At 42.5% G+C, this 19,073-nt stretch overlaps 1 protein-coding gene across 2 annotated transcripts in view; it reads right to left on the bottom strand.

The window, feature by feature from the left end:
• Positions 1–1,016: 1,016 nt before the first annotated feature.
• MARK1 (microtubule affinity regulating kinase 1) overlaps positions 1,017–19,073 on the bottom strand; it is a 114,985-nt gene continuing 96,928 nt past the window's right edge. Inside the window, exons 14-18 of one of the 2 annotated variants that reach the window (XM_045809638.2) lie at positions 15,536–15,636; positions 14,093–14,257; positions 12,849–13,100; positions 6,812–6,856; positions 1,021–3,234 (exon numbers count right to left, since the gene is read on the bottom strand). In XM_045809638.2, the coding sequence (XP_045665594.1) occupies positions 2,880–3,234; positions 6,812–6,856; positions 12,849–13,100; positions 14,093–14,257; positions 15,536–15,636 (918 nt within the window). In that variant the 3' untranslated portion in view covers positions 1,021–2,879. Of the gene's footprint in view, positions 3,235–6,811; positions 6,857–12,848; positions 13,101–14,092; positions 14,258–15,535; positions 15,637–19,073 lie in introns of both variants that reach the window. The other variant, XM_045809639.2, reaches the window with a different exon arrangement.

Raw genomic sequence — 19,073 nt, forward strand, 5'->3', positions numbered from 1 at the left:
CTTAACTGCTGTTAAGCAGGCGCCCCTCCATTCTGCCTCTTATATTACATCCATCCTCAAAATCCTCAAAAGGTCTTTCTCCTATTTATGCAAAACTCCCTTTCCTTGAATTCCTATGGCAGCTATGGCCTGTGCTTACTCGAGTGCTCTCATTGTTCCCATGTGGGTGTGCTTTTACGGTTTGGCGTGTCTTACATGTTGTCTTTCCAAAATGGACCAAAATCTCGGGAGAAGGAGGAACCACCTTTTACAATTCTTTCATAGGTCTTAGGGCACAGTGGGTACTGCAACAGACTTAAAAACAAAGGCGGGGACCACTGTGAGTAATGCGTTCTAATGGACTCACTTACAGTAAATTGGTGTCTCACTCATCACGTTATTTTTGGTGTCCACATTGTGAAATGACCCCCTTGGTGAAAATCACTCCACAAAAGGAGGCAGTCAGGCGCCCCAAGGTCTTTCAGGTTTTGAATCAAATCCTACCTTACACAACATTATTGGCTCAAGGTTCTGGAGTATATTTCATTATTTGTCAAATTTTTATTAATCAAATTACTGTATCCCAGTCTCTATGAAATAATTAATTTAATATTAGGGATGTTATTTCAAATAATATTTAAACAGAAACCAAGGAAACCCTGACATCGCATAGCCAGTGAATATAACTGGTATCTATTTATGCAAAAATATTGTAAAATTCCTCTCAATGTTAAAAAAAAAAGTTATGTTGTCATATAAAATGGGAAAATCTGAAGTGAATATCAAGATTTCATTTTTAGTTCATAAAAAATATTCAAGTAAAATTCCTTGCCACAAATATATGAGCTAACCGAGTGAGAAAATGTAAAAAAACCCCAAAAAACAAAAAACAAAAACCCAACAAAACCAAACCAAAAAAACCCCCATTGGTTTCTACCTTGGAAAAGGCATGATGGCTATTTTTTAAAGTGTTTTGATGATAGGAATTCCTATAAAAAGAGTCAAATTTTCTTGTCATAATGAACATTTTGAAAACCTACACAGCTTCACCCCCTGCCAACGAAACTCAGAACACATGATATAAACCCATATAGAATACCTTTGTGCTAGAAAACAGGTAATTCACATTTTGATAAAGAGCAGAAGACAAGTGCTTTATTATGAGAACTGTTCAAGTAAAATTTCAGTGTGCACCAGTGAAAGTGAATAAAGATTTGCATCAATTTTTCTGAATGAACACTAGGTTAAAAAGGGGCTACACAGTTGTTTTTTTCTTTTTTTTCCAAACACCATCCTTTGCTAAGGCAAAAATACACTTCATTTTAGAACAGAACCGTTACAGAAGAAAGCTACGTCACAGTACAGTACAGAATGTAAAACTCACCCTTGTCTGGACGCCATTGCGGAATGGCACGTCACCTACACGTAGAGCTTTCGGATGCAGGTTAGAATTACAGTATTTATCACAGCTTTATTCTCCTTTGAACTGATAAAATTTGAATACACTTTTCCATTTCTCAGGAGTGTGCAGATGGGGCCCATATGTTGATATTACAGTAATTACAACATTAAATAACATTGCACAGTCAACCTCCAAGGCTAATTCAGTAAAAAATAACAAGTATTAAAACGTACCTTTCCTAGTGGCTTTACGTCGCATATATCACTAATTATGAAAGAAAAGGAGGCAAATGCCCAATTATGAAGCTGCACATTATAGGCATAACGATGTGGAATAAATATAAGAAATCTGGCAAAATATTAAAAACGAACAGGTTACATGGGAACAAACTCAACGACCACGGAAGCGTAAATCAATAATACACTGTTATAAATAGTAGGTTTTGCTCAAAAGTCTCCTCAGTACTTACAGAGATTACTGTGTCGGGGCGGATGAAGGGGACGGGAGGGGAATCGGTACATGTTCCCAATGCCAGTTAGTTCCTGAGGCGGCGTTATTTCTCAACTGAGGCATTGATCAACACTGTAAAGATGAGTTTGTGCTACGAGACAGTCCCAATATTATTCTATTTCCGCAATTACATTGCGGTTTTCAGAAGGCAGCAAACCTAAGTGACAGCTTACATTTATAACAGCCAGATGAAGTATTGATTTTTTTTAATTTTGCTGCTACATTTAGCAGCGGGCCAGGGAACACTTTAAAGTTTAAAAGAAATTTGATACAGGTTTAACTTTTTCCCCAGTACTTCTCAGTCAGCTCAAGGCAAAGCTATTATTATTTTCACGTAGTTTATTTTAAAAACTCTAAGTGCCAACACTGTAAACATTTTGTATTTTCTCAACTAAACCTTGTCTGAGAACAAGGAGAAGAGCAAAGAGAAGCAGGAATAATTCTGTGTATAATAAAGCTGATCTATTTATCAGCGTCTGGTTTAAATTTAAATATGATTTAAAAATAATTTTTAAAAGTCCATGCTACGATTAAAGACTATTTCTGTGCACTTTTAATTCTGGACACGATTTTCAAAATTGCATGATGGAGGTAAGAATTTAAAAAACTCACCAGAATGTAAATAACAGGGAAGAACATCTCCAACTGAAAACGTCAAACATACACTTATGTGCAGAAATCTAGACAACTATACAAGTTTTTTTAAGCAATCATCTGTTTTATTATACAACTCTATGAACAGAAAATGAACAGAAATACACAATATACTTACCTGTACATGTGAACCTACTTTTTAAGCTACGGATATTTATTATACTTCATACGGACTTTAATTGTACAGTTCATGACTATGTATATCCTTATTGCATTAAGGGCAAATTCTACACGGGGACATTCACAGGCCAATCACATTAGGCATTACCAATACATTCAAAAACTGTACCTCCTATGTGAATGTATCTTCCCTGATCCTGAAATTTGAGTTTCTTTACAGCTTAAGCTCATTTGCTATTTTAGATGCAATGTTCTTAAAGGCAATAGATGTCCCAGATATTCGCTTGAAGCGGACCCCGTTCAGCGACAGCCGCGGCAACTTGCACACTTCCATCTCCCACTGCACGAGGCTGTCCTGTCTAGCATCTCCGTGGACACAGAAAAGCAAAAACCTCTCTTTTTGTTCATAATCACAGTTATTTGCATCTAGCACTTTCCGGATCTCTCTCATCATGTCACTGGGGTCCATTGAGCTAGTGGTCTTCATACTCCAGGTGAACCGCAAAGAACGGGGCTTAGAATCTTTACCCTCTTCCTTGTCTCTTTCCTTTGGTTCCCCTGACGTACTTCTACAAGGAGAGGGCAAAGGGAGAGAAATGGAAACAAAAATTCCATTCAGCAACGAAATCAAAGCACGCATGAAATCTACGCAGTCATCGCTCAGTCTAACGAAACCACCCACTTGACAGACTACCTTCACGTAGATACAAACGTTCGCGTCATCCTGCTGTCCCCAAAACAGACCCCGGGACGCCATCTGCCTTGGCTTTGTTTGTGGGAAACACGTTTAGAGCTGAAAGTGAAGAACTTAACACTTTGTCCGTTCCTTCCATGTTTCTCTGTTTAAGCTGCGAAAGCAGAGTCTCCATTTTCTGCACATTTACACAAACGGAAACCGCTAGCATTCCACTCACAAATACGTTTTTAAAAATACAAATTTCTTTTTTTTTCTACCTTTTTTGGGTAGGAAAAGGACTGGGGACAAGGTTAGTAGGCATGGCTACAGAGGGACTATTTCCACCGGATCATGTTGACAAAGGATGTTGTATTGCAAGGAGGTAAAGGCATCCGGTCGTACCACACGTGGAAGTGTAGACATCACGGGGTTTCAACACTTTGCTAAAGACATCCTTAACGTAGTCTGCGAGGCTCCATGTCACCTACACTCTCACTCCTACTCCAACCCCTCATCTCCTACTACCTTCCTCCCTGCTCCCTCATCTCAAGACACACTGGCATCCATGCTGTTCCTGGAACACAAGGGGTGTGTTCTTGCCTTCAGGCTTTTCCCTCAGGGAGCTGCAGGGCTAACTCCCTACTTTCAGATCTCTGCTCACCTTCTGCCTGCGGTCTACTCTGACCACCCCTGGGCGCCCCCAGCTCCTCCCCTGGCGTGGCCAACCCTCCCTAGTTTTTCCTCTAGACCCTCCTCTAGTTTTTTCCTCTATGGCCCTTGTTACATTCTAATATACGGGTTTTTTTCCCCAATATACCATTTAATTCATTTATATATTATGGTTATTATGACTCTACCACAGACTGTAAACTCCAGGGGAGCAAGGAGTTTTGTCTGTTTTGCTCACTGGTCTATCTCAGGCCTCTAGAACTGTGCTGGGAACACGGGAGCTGACGGACACGTTTGTTAAGTGAATCAACCTTACTGAATTGTCCTTATTGTAGGTCTCCCATAAATAATATAGAACCAGAAAACCTATTTCAAATAATCACAGAAAGGTAAAATAGATTATTTATGATTCAGAAGACCCTGTAATTAAATTTGTGGAGCAATTTTCCAAATAGAGATGTTGCAATTTTAACTTGTTAATCTAGCTTACTTATATGTGATTTAAAGAAAAAATGGTATACTTTGAAAAGAGCCGATAACCTGATACATAAACATTTTGTATTCATATATACACTTTATATCATATAATACATATTCACACATGTATTTGTATATATGAATTTTTATGTATACATTTATATATACGTTTTCCTCCTCATTCCCAGGTACCTGGGCCCAAAGCTCTGCAAACTATGCAAGTTTGAGAAAATCAGGAAAGGAAGAAGTTGAGAAAATAAATTTCTAAAGACTATTAGGTAAATATGGACAGTGTTTATTTCACTGTCTTCTCTATTGTTTCCTTTTTGCTCACAGACTCTAAGCCACTGCATCGTAGGCTTCCCGGGGCAGTAGATCTCGTGGGAATCATTTATCAGAACCACACATACAACTCCGGTTATGGGATCAGCACGCCAGGGCTGAAAGGGACCCAAGAGAACATGTGACTGAACCCTCATTTTAAAAGCAGAACTGATGGCGAGGAAACTTACATTACTTTTTCTAAGGTCATAGTGCTAATGAGCTGAAAAGCAAAGACCAGGAATCAGGTTTCTTTCATTCCACAAGGTCACCTGGTGACCTTGAGACAACAGGCACATATAAGATGTTTTTCTATGTGTATCTCAAAGGCATCACCACTGGTGACATTAACTGGAGAAAGTTCCTGAAAGTGCTAATACTAATTATAACAGCGAACATTTATCGGGCACTTACTAGCTGCCAGGAGCTGTTACTAGCTGCCTGTTCCTAACAGGCCCTATTTACTCCTTTACCCTAATGACTCCCTCCAGAGTTAGAGCAACTTCCTAAGGTCAGGCAGCTAGGCAAGTCATAGGGCACGGCTCAAACCCTCGGGGTCTGGCTCCAAAGCCCCAGCTTTTCACCATCGTGCCCGGCCACACCTCTGACATGACCTCCCGCTCCTTACTGTCCCTCCGGTTGCAGGATGGATACTCTTCACCTGGCTGTTGTGGGAACTGAATGACCAGCTAGTTATAGGCAGTAGGCATTCAATACGTTTGTTGAAAAGCAAAAAGCAAAAAAAAAAAAGAAAACAAAACAAAACCCAACAACAACCAAACAAAAGGGACACGCAGCCCCATGCAAAGGACAGAGTGCAGACAGGTAAGCTGCAGTGAGCAGTGGCCACCGGTGGCACTCACTCTACTATTACGGGTCACAGAGGGAAATGCAGTGAAAAGGCAGGATGACACACAAGAGGCTCTAAAGTGACGACTAAGTGAGGGGGAGGCTAAAAACAAACGTCCTTCATGTTTATTCCACAGGCAGAAGGAAAGTTACAGATATTTGTCCTGCCTCCCCTCCCTCTGGCTGCCTACCGTGGTGACTCGGGCACCTAACTCAATAGAGAAACATTTCAACTATTGTGACCAAATAAATACAGCACAGCTTGTAAAAAAAGATCACCTAGGAATGCTTAATAAAGTATTTCCGAAGCTCCTTATGTTTTATATTTTAATTAATTTTAAGAGGTAGAAATTAAATTGGGGCTTGTGCTCAGCTGGTCAAAAACCATTCTTGAATGAAGCTGGGGCACCTGTCCTGCTGAGGAGCTGCTTGTCCAGGTTCTGTGATTTATATGGGATCCTTTCATGCTGGCGTACTCTCCACATAATTTAATGCCTTCCTTTCTTCAACTTCCTGTTTGTTAGTATGAACACAAGTACTAACGTGTCATTAAGGTGGTCCCCTGACCAGCCGCATCAGCACCTCACCCCCCCCATCACAAACCCTGGCGGTGGGGCCCCCCACCTGACTCTGACTGGGCTTGCGTGGGAGACCCACTGTCAGGAGGAATCCACAACCACAACCGAATGCCAAAAACCATCAAGTAAGGCAGGGCAAGGTCTTAAAATGTGGTCCTTTAACTGAACACTCACCTGAAATATATTACTAATATCAAACCTTCCTACATATTTGGTCCCCTCCGTGTTCTGTGTTATCTGACTAATTCTAGTTACATCATTTTAGGGAGAGAAGGATCAATACATTTTAATCCGTTGATTCTTCTGCGAGGACATATTTTATAGGACACGAAGGCTACTTCTCTACAAAGCATACAAGTCAAAATAATGTTTAGAAAACCCAAACTTCAAGTTAATTAACTTAAACTTCATGAAACGCTAGGCAACATTAAGAAAACCCACCCCGATATAAAAACGTAAAACACACATACTCTCTAGTCATTAGCTCTGCTCAGACTCATGAGGTCCTGAAAGACCTCCGAGAGCGCGTTTGCACACACGGGGCCTAGCAGCGAAGGGTTAATAGTGACTCCTCACCTCGAGGTGTCGGCTCTGCCACTGGCTTCGCCTTCGCTTGGATCCCTCAAAACAAAGTGAAGGTTGAGATTTAATGATAAGAGTGAAAAATATATCAAGAAAACCTAGATCTAAAATGAGGTTAAAGTTAACGTGTTAAGCAAACTTCTAGCACGACACTTTTCTGTTACTAGTCGGTCTGACACTGCTTTGCACGTTTTCACTGTAACCAGCGTAACTGTCACGTTATTGAGCGTCTACTGGGTATTGTCAGAGAGCAGAGGCTAGGCTGACGGCTTGGGAATTTTTTTTTTTTTTAACAGATCTTCCAATTCCAGTCACAATTTTAAAGTCAGAATTTATCTTTTGGTTGAGTTAAGTTCAATCTACAGTTAAAACTATTTAATAATTTTCAGCAGCAAGATCCAACTTTATATTTGTCATTAAATGTAATTCTAGTAGTCGCTCAATTTTGAAAATATGTAAGTTAACCTTGTCATTAGAAATAAAGTTCAACATATATGTGTTTCTAAAAATAAGTGATTTTTAAATAAGCAATTAACTTCAGATGTTACTCATGATTCATGCACATGATAAAACGTTACAGCAAACCAACAGCCTATCCAAGCAGGTGAATCTAAAGACATGAAATCAATCTTAAGCAAAAACATTGATCTTACCTGGATATCCACCTGTGAAATAAAACCAGGAAAATTCTACTAATTGTCCTTCTGTTGAACGTCATTAATATTTTTAAAGTCTACCAAAATTTTAACTACTTTGTCATTTTCAAATGTAATTAAATATTGACACAGGAGCATCAAGTTATACACCAGTTTAAATGCATTAAGAGATGGCACATGAGAGCAAAATACTATGATACCGCTGGGAAAAAATAACCGACTCAAACCGGAAGTTAATGTTTTCTTAATGTTTTAACCACTCCAGAAACATGTTATTTATGTAAAGTGAATGCAATGGGAATAAAATCAGGGCCACTTTCCTCGTCCCCGCATCCCTACGCTGACTGAGCTCTACAAGTTGAACGGAGGTTAGAAACACGAACGCCTTGTGCATCTTAGGGTCTTTAACTACAGGCCTTTTTTTGATGGACATGTTGCGTAAAAACCGTTTTCCTCTCTGAATCAAAAAGGACAAATAAGATGCACTCTTACATTCAAATGGGGTTTCTTAAATTTCTAAGCACTGACATTTTCCTTGGGAAGTGCAGTGATTCTGTGTTATCTACACAAATCTACCCTTAGCAGAGCGCGCGGACATAAACAAGACGCGGAAATGCACCCCGTCAGCCGCGGGCAGCTGCGCTGATGACGGGAGGGCAGCCCATCCCCGGGAGAGAAGGGCAGTGCTGCCGTTGCTCAACAACAAGGGGCGTGCGGCTCGCGGGGCTTTTCTGTCCTATTTCTGTTTTGCCTTCTAAGTCGCTGTTAGCAGACACCTATTCCGCAGTTGCTGAACTTTAAGCATTAGGAACGAGACGCGCCTGAGGCCCTACTTCTCCGGCTCTCCCTGGTGAAATAGCCACTGACTGACTCGTCACGTCATTCCCACCCCGTTCCTGCCTTCTGGACGCCGACAGAAACACCGACTTGAAGAACATCTGCTCCCTGGCAATGGTTTCAGATAGGCCAGCAGCCGCGGAGGGCGGCGGCTGGGGAGACAGAAAGCCCGCTGGCCGTCACAGCACGTGCAGGGTAGCAGGGCTCCCTGACGCTTAACACTCGAAAAACAAAAACAAAAAACGACCAAATATCTTATACACAGCAATATATACTCAACTGAACTAATCTGGTTATTCCCTAGTAAGAGAGAGCTATGGTTAAAAAATCATAAGTTCTGATACCATCTCCAGTTTATACAGAAGTTCTATAGAACTATCCAAAGCAAGTGGTTCTCGATGCTATTTAAAAGGCTTTTTTATTTTTTTAAAAGGCTTTTGAAACAGTATGTCTACGCCCTCCCTTGATAGAGAACTCTAGTTTAAATCACTTTCCTAACTGGAAAGTTCTTTCCTATGACCAGAAAACAACTCTCTCACCTGGTCATTTCAGCATACAGCCTTTTTACTGGCCAAGGAGAACTTACTAACTGGCTTCTTCTTTGTAATAATGGTTTTTGAGTACATAAATAACTCCAAATTATTTTTTATCCTTCCCTTCTTGAAGTTTAACAATCTAAATTCCTTCACTTTTCCCCCTATAACCTCCTCTCTTTTCCTCTTTTCAAGCATTTAATGGCACATCAACTCAGTTGGTTCTAAATGGGGTGTTGGGGCTCCTGCCCTGGAGCATTCCGGGGGCCGCGCTTGTCACTCAGGGTGCCAGTGTGGGGGGTTCCATTTCTTCAGGTGTTAGGCACGGTGAAGTGAGGAAGGTAAAGGGAAGAAAGAGAAAGGCAGGACTTAAAGCCACGATGGGCTTAAGAAGAGACAAGTGGGAAGGACGGACAATCTGGGAACTGAGGTGAGAATAATAAATAATAAAGCTGGAATAGCTCCTGAACATCGAGAAGTTCTCCAGGTTCTCTCCAAGCCTCCTGAACTTACAGGAAGATCTATCACACTTCCAGTCTGCCGGCCGCTAAGAACGCAGCACGTTATTCCTGGTACAGAAGCCAACCCTTTGCTTGTCTTCCTGCATTAAGTCGTTCGTGGTGTCCCATACAACCCCCTCGCCAACTACACAAGGCCACACGAGGGAATACTGTGTGCATGGCAGTGAGTGCACACATATTCGTAAAGCCAAAGCTGTTCACGTGGTGACAAGTGACCTCAGAGGAGAACTGAGAATTTTTTCTCTTTCCTAACCAAACCCAGAATTAAAATATGTCAAAAATTAAAAGACAAAAAAGTCCTACCAAACTGCTGACGAAGGATAGCGAACAACCTCCACCCTGCCCTCTTCTTCCCCAGCTGCCACCCGAAACTCTCTATGAAGTGACACGGTTCAGAAGGTGATCAAAGCCTCGTGGAACTTTAGAAATGTTCATGTTGGCTCCCCTCAGAGGCCAGCTCGGAACAGCCTTAAGCCCCAGAGTCCCTTCTGTTTCAGGGCCCGCTTCCCTCGCAGCACTTACCAGGATTTATTACAACCTTATTTGTTTACTTTTAAGATTTGTCTTCCACACTATTCAACCGTTCATTCCATAAATGTGTGAATGTCACGTGAGGCGTCATGGCAGGCACTCAATATTCAGCAGAAGATTTAGCAGAGTGCAAACAGGTAAAGCGGGGTGGGGGGTCTTTCAGGTAGTGTTAGGTGCTGTGGAGAAGAACAAAGCAGGGACAGGGCGTGCTGGAAGAGGCTGTGATTTTAAAGAAGGGATGGAGGAAGGGGTGCGCCAGCAAAGACCTGAAGGAGGTGAGGAGGCAGCCAGCCGTGCGGGAGTGGGGGAAGGGGGGTTCTAGGCACAAGGAACAGCAAGCACAAAACCCTGCACGGCGGGCCTGGTGTGTGTGAGGACATGCAGCTGCCCCATGTGGCTGGCGTGTGACCAGCGAGGGCCAGGGGAGAGAAAGATGAGGTCAGAGCAGAAATGCGCGGCCAGACCACATCGGGCCTGGGAGGCCAATGTGTGGGCTTTCAATTGTATTCTGAGCAGGATAAAAGCAAGCTGAGGGCTTTCAAGCGCGGACAGATACTGCTGAGCACAGAAGAGGACAAGCGAGGAAGTGAGGAGACCTGTTAGCAGGTGGAAGATGAGCAGTGGGTTCGGTGACAGAAGAAGCTATGTCCGGGAGATGCTGGGAAGGCAGAGCCGATGCCACAGGCCAGCAGACCTGGCGTTTGGTCTGAGAACTAGAAGGAAGGTGTCGCCATTACCTAATATGGTGAACGATGAGGGAGGACTGGTGTGGGAGGAGGGTAGAAAGCTGGATTTTGGACACGGTCTGTCTGGGAGTCTAACACACAGCCATGTGGAGAGGTTGAGTAGACAACTGGCTATGTGAGTCTCTAGTTCAGGGGTGAGATCTGTGCTAAAGACATAAATTTGGGAGCTGTTAACGTAAAATGAATGTAAGGTCATCGGGCTGAATGAGATCACCAAGAGAGTGAGGATAGCCAGGGAAAAGAACGTGTCCAAAGCCCGAGCCCTGGGGCAGTCTGATACTTAGAGGTCAGGGGGAAAGGCAAGGGAACCTGAAAAGAACCTAAAATGGCCTGAGATGGAATAGTTCGTTTGAAAGGTAGGAGGAAGACCAAATGTTTCAATGGTGTGCCGTGCTGCACGGTAAGTGCTCCTCGGAAAGGGGCTCCCTCAGTGTCCCTCATGGCTGGACTGACGGCGCCAGCATGCGCACAGCAAGCAGCAGGTCCTCAGATTTGTTACGTGACTCTACAGCCATGCCCCATCCCAGTCTCCCAACAGACCTTCTCCATGCCACTTTCTTGCTCCGACATTCTGCCCTGACCTCCTGTCCAGGGCTCTTTACTATGTTGCCTCTAGAATCTATGTTTTCATTGCAAAGTAAAGAGAAATATGTTACACGCTGCTTAATGTATAATTAGTAATTGAGCTTTTAAACTCAGAACTGGGGGCGCCTAGAGGGCTCAGTCATTAAGCGTCTGCCTTTGGCTCAGAGTGTGATCCCAGCGTTCTGGGATCGAGCCCCACCACACCAGGCTCCTCCGCTGGGAGCCTGCTTCTTCCTCTCCCACTCCCCCTGCTTGTGTTCCCTCTCTCGCTGGCTGTCTCTCTCTGTCAAATAAATAAATAAAATCTTCAAAAAGAAACCCCAAAAAACTCAACACCATTTTCCTTCACTTCAAAATTAATCCTGGTTTAACTATGATTAATTAATACCTACTTTTCAAAAGGGCTTTGAATAGTCAGCCAAATTCCACCTAGCAGAAACTACTGCTGATCTAACCAGGACCCTGCCGACGGTCACACAGCGCTAACTGTCGAGCTGACTCTGTGGTGAGCTTCTGGCTCTTTCTCTCTTCAGGTGTCACGCTGTGTGGTCGCTGCCCAGATGGTACAACACCACCATCGATATGGTTAGAAACTGATGTTGCACTTGAGTATTTAAAGTTTTAAATTTGCCTGTGTGCTCCTGAGTAAACTGGTCCATGAATAGCTCCGAGAAAAGGCAAGAGACTAAAGCTGCTGCTTCTCTTTTCTGCATCCACTCTGAAATCCTAGGAACACTAAACACCTGGACAATTAAGTATTTAACTAATGTTTTTTTTTAAAGCACGTGTAATAATTTCCTCCCTACAATTTCTTACCTGCTCAAACAAGTCTAGGTGAGGAGTGCTCCCTGCCCGCCCCCACAGACAGCCGGGCCTTCCTCTGGCCTCCCCCTCATGCTGTCTCGCTGCTTCTGCAGCACATGGTCCACGTTCTACCACGGCCAGCGGCTGGCCCGCCCACCCTACCAGGACCGCAGCAGTTGGAGCACACAGATGCGGTCTTACTCATCGGTGTCCTACCTGGCACCGGGCTCTGCACATACGGGATTCTGCAGGCTTTGAGGAGGACCTGAGTATGGACAGCCGCCTGCACTGGGTTCAGCAACTTCCCATCAATGTTTAAGCTCACTTTTGAGAAAGAGCACCATTCTGTGTGATTAAAAGTTTACTTGTATTCATTTCGTGTTTGCTGTGTTTTGATGTGAAGCTTCTATGATGTTAAATTACATAAGTAACTTATGTGACTCCAGTACAGAGGCTTGTCACGAGCAAGAAAAAAAAAGGGTGAACTATATATTATTAGTGAGCAATTTAAAAGTATTCCTAAAAAATATTATTTAAAGGACAAATGGAAACTCATTCTTTTCTTCTTTTTTTTTTTTCTAAATCAAGGCTTTTGAGTAGGGAATAATCTGTTAAAACACACATTTTTTATGTCAAGTTTTCCTCTTTCCACTCTATTTTACAGAATTTAACAACTCTTATCTTGCTCATTTTTCTCTCTCTTAGGGAAAAATACTCTATGTCCTCCTTGATTTTCTTCTTCAAACTTCTGTAAAATGCCATGAAACCATTTTGGAAAATCACCGCAAAGATAAAAACCACCGTACGTTGGTACTGACCTGCGAACGAATTTGGATGTTATTTTGCTTATTATACCCGTTGATGTTCCCCTCCTGGCGTGCGCAAAGGCGCCCGTTTCGTGGGAAGGGGACGCAGGGGGCCCGTTGTAGGCGGCGCTGCGGCGCTCCCGGAGCTGCTCCCCGTGGAAAGTGCTGCGGCTGGAGCTCCCCCGGGGGAAGCGGGTGCGGTCGGGGGTGGCGGTGCTAATACTGTGAGCAGACGGGGAGGCAGCAGGCACTCTCTGCGTCACGCTGAGGGGACAAATTCAGACGTGTGATTCAGAATAATGGCAGAGAAAGCTTCCACTCATTCGAAACACTACCCAAACAAACCAACACAAAACAAAAAATAAAAACTACCAAAAACTTGCCAGGGCTACCTTTCCTAGGCCCTATTTTACCTGCCCCCATTCGAGATGCATGGGGGTAACCAACCCTATGTAGGGGATCACTGTATGGAGAGGGATAACATTTCAGTTCGAAACGAAATGCCTTCTACAGAAATGCAGTTATTAAAAATTAAGAAGTTATTGAAACAGGGATACAAACAGTCTTCAGAATCAGTAATACCAAACCGGAGGTGCTGTGCTTATATTTTTTACTATTCTCTTAATTTAAACCGTTCGGCATGCGGAACATGAATGCTGTTACTCGTCAAAAAGCATCTGAATGGAACCACGTCACGTTTACAGCGCAGGCCTCGGGGACGCACGATGCTCTGTGACATCACTGATGTAACAAGCCTTTAACTAACCGTGCTCCTGAATTTGAGAAATCCTAACAGATACTGGGAAAAGGGGCATATCTTTTCAAACCTAAAAGGGTTCTTTGAGATCATCTGTTTCCCTGATAGAGAAGCGAAAAGGCCAATTTCATTTAAAAAAAAAAAAAAAAAAAAAAGTAACCGGCAGCAGCCAGGGTTACCCAGAGGTCTCCACTCCCAATCTCATGTATTTTTGTTTTTACACCGTAAAAATTTCAATTTACCTGAATGACAAATTGGACAGCAATCCTTTATGGATGGATTTAAAACAAAATCCTTAAAGAAAATTCCTCTAGAAAATGATTTAAATCACATGCAACATTTTTGAAAACAGGTAGGGTGTGGCATGTGTATGTTACAATTCAACTTTTCCCTCTGCTACAAACAGTGAATCTTCTCAGGAAGCGCTTGATGTGATGGTGCTTATCATGTATTTTTATATGGTGCTACGTTCTTAAATGAAATGCACCCAGCACGTTACCCAGGCCGGTAAGCTTCAGAGCCGTCTTTAATGGTTGGCAGTGTAACTTTAATAGGATGGCCAGAAGTGGACATGGACTTCTGGTGGCGGGGTCGTGCTGAAGGGACAGCGGAAGCCACAGCAGAGCCTGCAGAAGATATGCTACTTGCGGACATCTCCGTAAGGCTTTCGACAGAGAACAGTTGAGAAGACCATAGAAATGTAAAAGAGAAAAGAAATTGCAGTTTACTAAAATTTAAGAAATTGATTTTTAAAAATCTCAATTGACTACACGTAGAAGAAATCAATATCAGTGGCATTATTAGTGACTAACAAACCAGTATTCTTACCAAATGTACAGACTGAATTTACCACCACCTTCCATGGAAAAGATCCTGCACACACTTGCTCTATAAAATGTGAACCTGAGAAGGTATGAAATTACTTTTATGATCGGAGACCTTTTTCACTTTCTAAAAAGTCACAGTTTGATGTAATGTGTTGCTGTGGTTTATTGTCCCTTATACAATAAGAATTCATAATTACAACAAAAAATACTGTCTCTGGAAACATCCTCAAAACACTTTCAGCTCGTATTATTAATCAATAGGTTAACTGTCGTAGGTTAAAGGAGCTGCAGAACAAGACTTGGTATAGGAAAAGTAATAAAGTCAGAAATCAATCCCCAAGTCCTTTTCTAGCCTAAAGGATCTTATATCCGAGGAAGACACATTTCCCTTTGTAGCCTTATAATAACACTTACTGTATGTGTCTATTAACTGGGAGGAAACAAATGTTAAGCACAGTCTGTCCAGTCCACTGACATGATGAAGGATGGAGCTAAGAACAGAATTTTATGACAACAGGCTCCCTGCCCTTTAGTACTATATGGATGAAGAGCCCTTACAACTCATGATGAAAAGCAGCTAATTTTTTAAAATAAAAATAATATGATTTGTCGTTATTTAAAAGAAAACATGTTGAGAATTCCATGGCTCTCAGTGATCAGTTAAGATGGCCACATTTCTTTAGAGGAAGGAAAATAAAACCTTCATGGTTTGGATACAATAATGGCTTGACGGGAGAGGGAAGGGTAAGAAGTGAAGGCTAACAAAAATAAAAAAGTAAAGCAAAAGATAAAAAGGAGGCAGCAGGTATATAATAAGACTCAAATTAAGATCAGATTAGGAAGATATAATCTGCTTTGTTTGTTACAGGGAAATATTTACTATCAGATTTTATGCAGCAATTCTCGGGTTAAGAGATTTACCTCCCGTTTTCCTAAAGTACGCTCCCATCCTTCCATTCTGGTACAGAAGGGGAGATGCCTTAGTAACAGTGGTTGTTGCAACTGTACCCTCCAATAGTCCCTTTGCTCTTGACCCATCAGCTACAGGTGTTTTAGCAAGAGCAGTAACGCATGGCGACAACGAAGGGGGCACCACGTGGCACGGTGATAGTTACCTGCTGTCTTTTCCATTCTGCAATGCTGCGTACCGATCTGTGGTCCTTTCACAGACATATGTGTTCCTTCTTGCCATGCTACCTCCAGGATATACATTGCTCTTTAAGAAGGAAAAAAAATCCATCTTAAAATTCTAACCGTAGTTGTGGGAAGTCAAAGAAATGAATTTAAGCTGCAAAGGAATTCGAAAAAAAATCTACGGTACAATTTCCTTAATCAGAACCTTACAGGAACAAGCTCAATCTCACACCTCTCTCTCTGTTAGATGGCAGGAGTGACAGGCAAAGCATGACAAGCTCATGACGGTTTAGCTTGTCCTGCAGCAGCAGCAACTTGCTTGTTCAGAAGCAACAAGAAAGCTGGGTTTTTATTCTCTCCTCTGTACGCTGGCGCTAGGGAGAAGGGCGGGGGAGTGGGACAGGCAGCTCTATGGGACCAGGAGCAGGGGACAACTCCACAAGAAATATGATCACAGACCAGAAACCTGTGGCGGTGACAGTAGTGGCCCCCGCAGGCCTGCAGGCTGCCAGTCCTCCCCTGCTCAGGGAACCCCCAGAGCCCACGGTAACGTTAAGGAGATGAAGTCTCCTGGGTCAGAGGCATGCCCTGCTGCGGCCACCCACAGAGGGCGTGTAGCGCCCCAGATTATGCCGTCACTGCGGGTCTTAGCCAGGAGGCGAGCCAAGGCTGAGCAGCTCTGGCGCAAAGAGAATAAGCAAAGAGGAACAGCATCTCCTTATCACGCACACAACCACTGATCTGTAACCCCTGCCGTCGTGCCTGCCGAAGTCCTGACCAGTTACTAGTACTAAACTATACAGGAATGATTTCCAAAAGGGATACATGCTCTTCTGTTTGATCCTTACTCCAACAGAAAAAAAAATTCCCTACTTCTGGCTAATCTGGCTTTCACGGTCCTCTAAAATACATAACTAGCTTAAAATTTGTTTAATCATAACAGAAAGTTAATAGATATATGTCTCAACTAAGTTTGGAGAGGCGGAAAAGCCTCATATCAACAAAATTATTTAAGTGTGGATTTCAAAGTTTTCAATGGCACAGGTTCCTGGGTGGAAGGAATTTTTCACCATTTACATAAAAAACAAATTAAAAACTATAAAAGTATGTAGCAGAACAGAGTAAGATTATTAAGAACATTTTTTAGGTAAGACACGGTCCACGTTAAGTGAAGGCAAAGAAGTCGCTTTCATTATGGAGAGATCCATTACGCAACTAGCTTGTGTTAAGTTCTTAAAGAACCTTTCCTTTTGATAATTACATCGTTTTGGCTAAATTGTTATATGAGTAACCTAACCGTGAACAAATTCCTGGTCAACTGTTTCTGCCCATTTGCTTCTCAAAGTGTGACGGGTGTGACCAGTTTCTCCGTCAAGACCGTGCCTCTGGGTTCACCGTCCTCACGCGCCACCTCCCTCCCCTTGGTCCCCTGGATGCCAGTGACACGCAGGTGGAGCAGCCCCCCCCCCCCCAGGAAACTGAGGACACGACCATGCAAAAGTTACAGAAACACAGTCTCACTGACCCCCTGTGACAGACATGCATCTGTAAAATTAACTTTTAGAGTCGACCTTCAGTGAGGCTCTGTCTGCTTAGGATTTGGGGCCTAGATCTAAAACCACCCTTGCAGATCCCTGAACTCTCAGACGGCAACTTCCCTAAAGTGGATATGCACACTTTTCTGCATTTCCCAAGAAGCCAGCCCTGTGTAGACAACTTCTCTGGGCTGTACTAAAGTGACTGCATTTTATATAATTACATTATAATTTTTATGAAAATGTTTTATATTATAATTATAGCATTCTCAGCCTTTGCGTCTCCCTGAAAGAACAAGTATCTCCTTCTTGTTTTTTAAAAAAAGGTGATTAATAGTATTTTTTATAGGATGCAAAATTTTATATTTTGTATTATTTACATATGTGATAAATAATATTGAAAAACAAATTAACAAGTTTTACTGTCTTTTTGATGAAAGAATAGCATAACACATCTGCATCTTTAAAACTCATCACTTGGCTTCCGAGTTTCTAGGCTAGCCAAGAGCTTACCATTAACTCCTACATGCAAAATCTTTGAATGGGAATTTCTTTCTTTTCTTTTTTTTTTAAAAGATTTTATTTATTTATTCACTCGACAGAGACAGAGACAGCCAGCAAGAGAGGGAACACAAGCAGGGGGAGTGGGAGAGGAAGAAGCAGGCTCATAGCGGAAGAGCCTGATGTGGGGCTCGATCCCATAACGCTAGGATCACGCCCAGAGCCGAAGGCAGACACTTAACCACTGTGCTACCCAGGCGCCCCTGGATGGGAATTTCTTGAAGGGAAAAATGGTAAGCTTGCTCTTCCTGCATATTACTGCAGAAAGACTAAGGTCTCTCACAAATAGAAACACTCCCATCATTTAGAGTCTGTAATGTTGTGGGTGATGAACAATAAAACAGATGATTCCGACCACCAACAAATTTCACCAACCATGATATCTAGTTAACTACTTACCTCAGAACTGCCCCACGCCCCCCGCACTCTCAACATCACCCTTAAGTCATATGGTAGACTAATGTTAAGTCATACTGTTAACAGAATCCTACGTACAAGTAAGAGCTTTTACTATTGGTTTAAAAAGGCTCCTGATTTTATAAACATTAAAAACACTGTTAAGCTGTATCACCTACTAAGTTATCTATGCATCTTAAGGGTATTGTTTATTTCTCCATCAGAAAGTCAAAAGCCACCAGAGGGGAGGTGGAGGGGGGGTTCGGTGAAACAGGTAATGGGGATTCAAGCCCCGGGTGACGTATGGAAGTGCTGAATCGCTCCATCGCACACCTGAAACTAGTATTACACTCACTGTATGTTAACTAACTGGGATTTAAATAAAAACTTACAACTGAAAAGCCATAACATGCCATTTGAGTGGATTACATATTTTCTAGTATACTCCATTTATAGACAAGTAATAGAGTCACTGGTAAAATGTCTATTTTTTCAGTCAATACTTTATAATATGACAGAGTCTGGATTATAAGTGCTCAAGTTCCTTCCTTCTGAACATTACCTCAAAGAAAAGGGATTAAAGCTGCGTATTTGGCTTTTGCAGTTTGGGGTCGGCAAACTTTTTCTGTGAGGAGTCAAATGACAAACATTTTCCGCTCTGCGGGCCACGCCATCAATGTCACCCACAGTCTGGGAAATGCAAATTAAAAACAAAAGGATATACTTTTTTGGTTTTTGCCCTTCAGGCAAAGATTTTAAAGATCGATAATATCCAGTTGTTGATGAGCTCATGGAGATATAATTACTCTCTAATTATTCCAACCATTAAAATTGCCCCAGCAGTATTTATTAAAAATTTAAATATGCATATTCCAAGGACACACGCATAGCCAGGAGCGTCCATTAGCACACATTAGCGCTGGGTCCCCGGAGCCGGGATGGGAGTGAGGATGGAGGCTTACACACTCGGGGGACCACGGGCCACACAAACTGAGGAGTGGGATGAGCCACCTGAGGTTAAACATGT

This window comes from Ursus americanus, chromosome 2 (assembly GCF_024610735.1).
Source record: "Ursus americanus isolate L20-20 chromosome 2, mUrsAme1.1.p, whole genome shotgun sequence".
Taxonomy (NCBI): Eukaryota; Metazoa; Chordata; class Mammalia; order Carnivora; family Ursidae; genus Ursus; species Ursus americanus.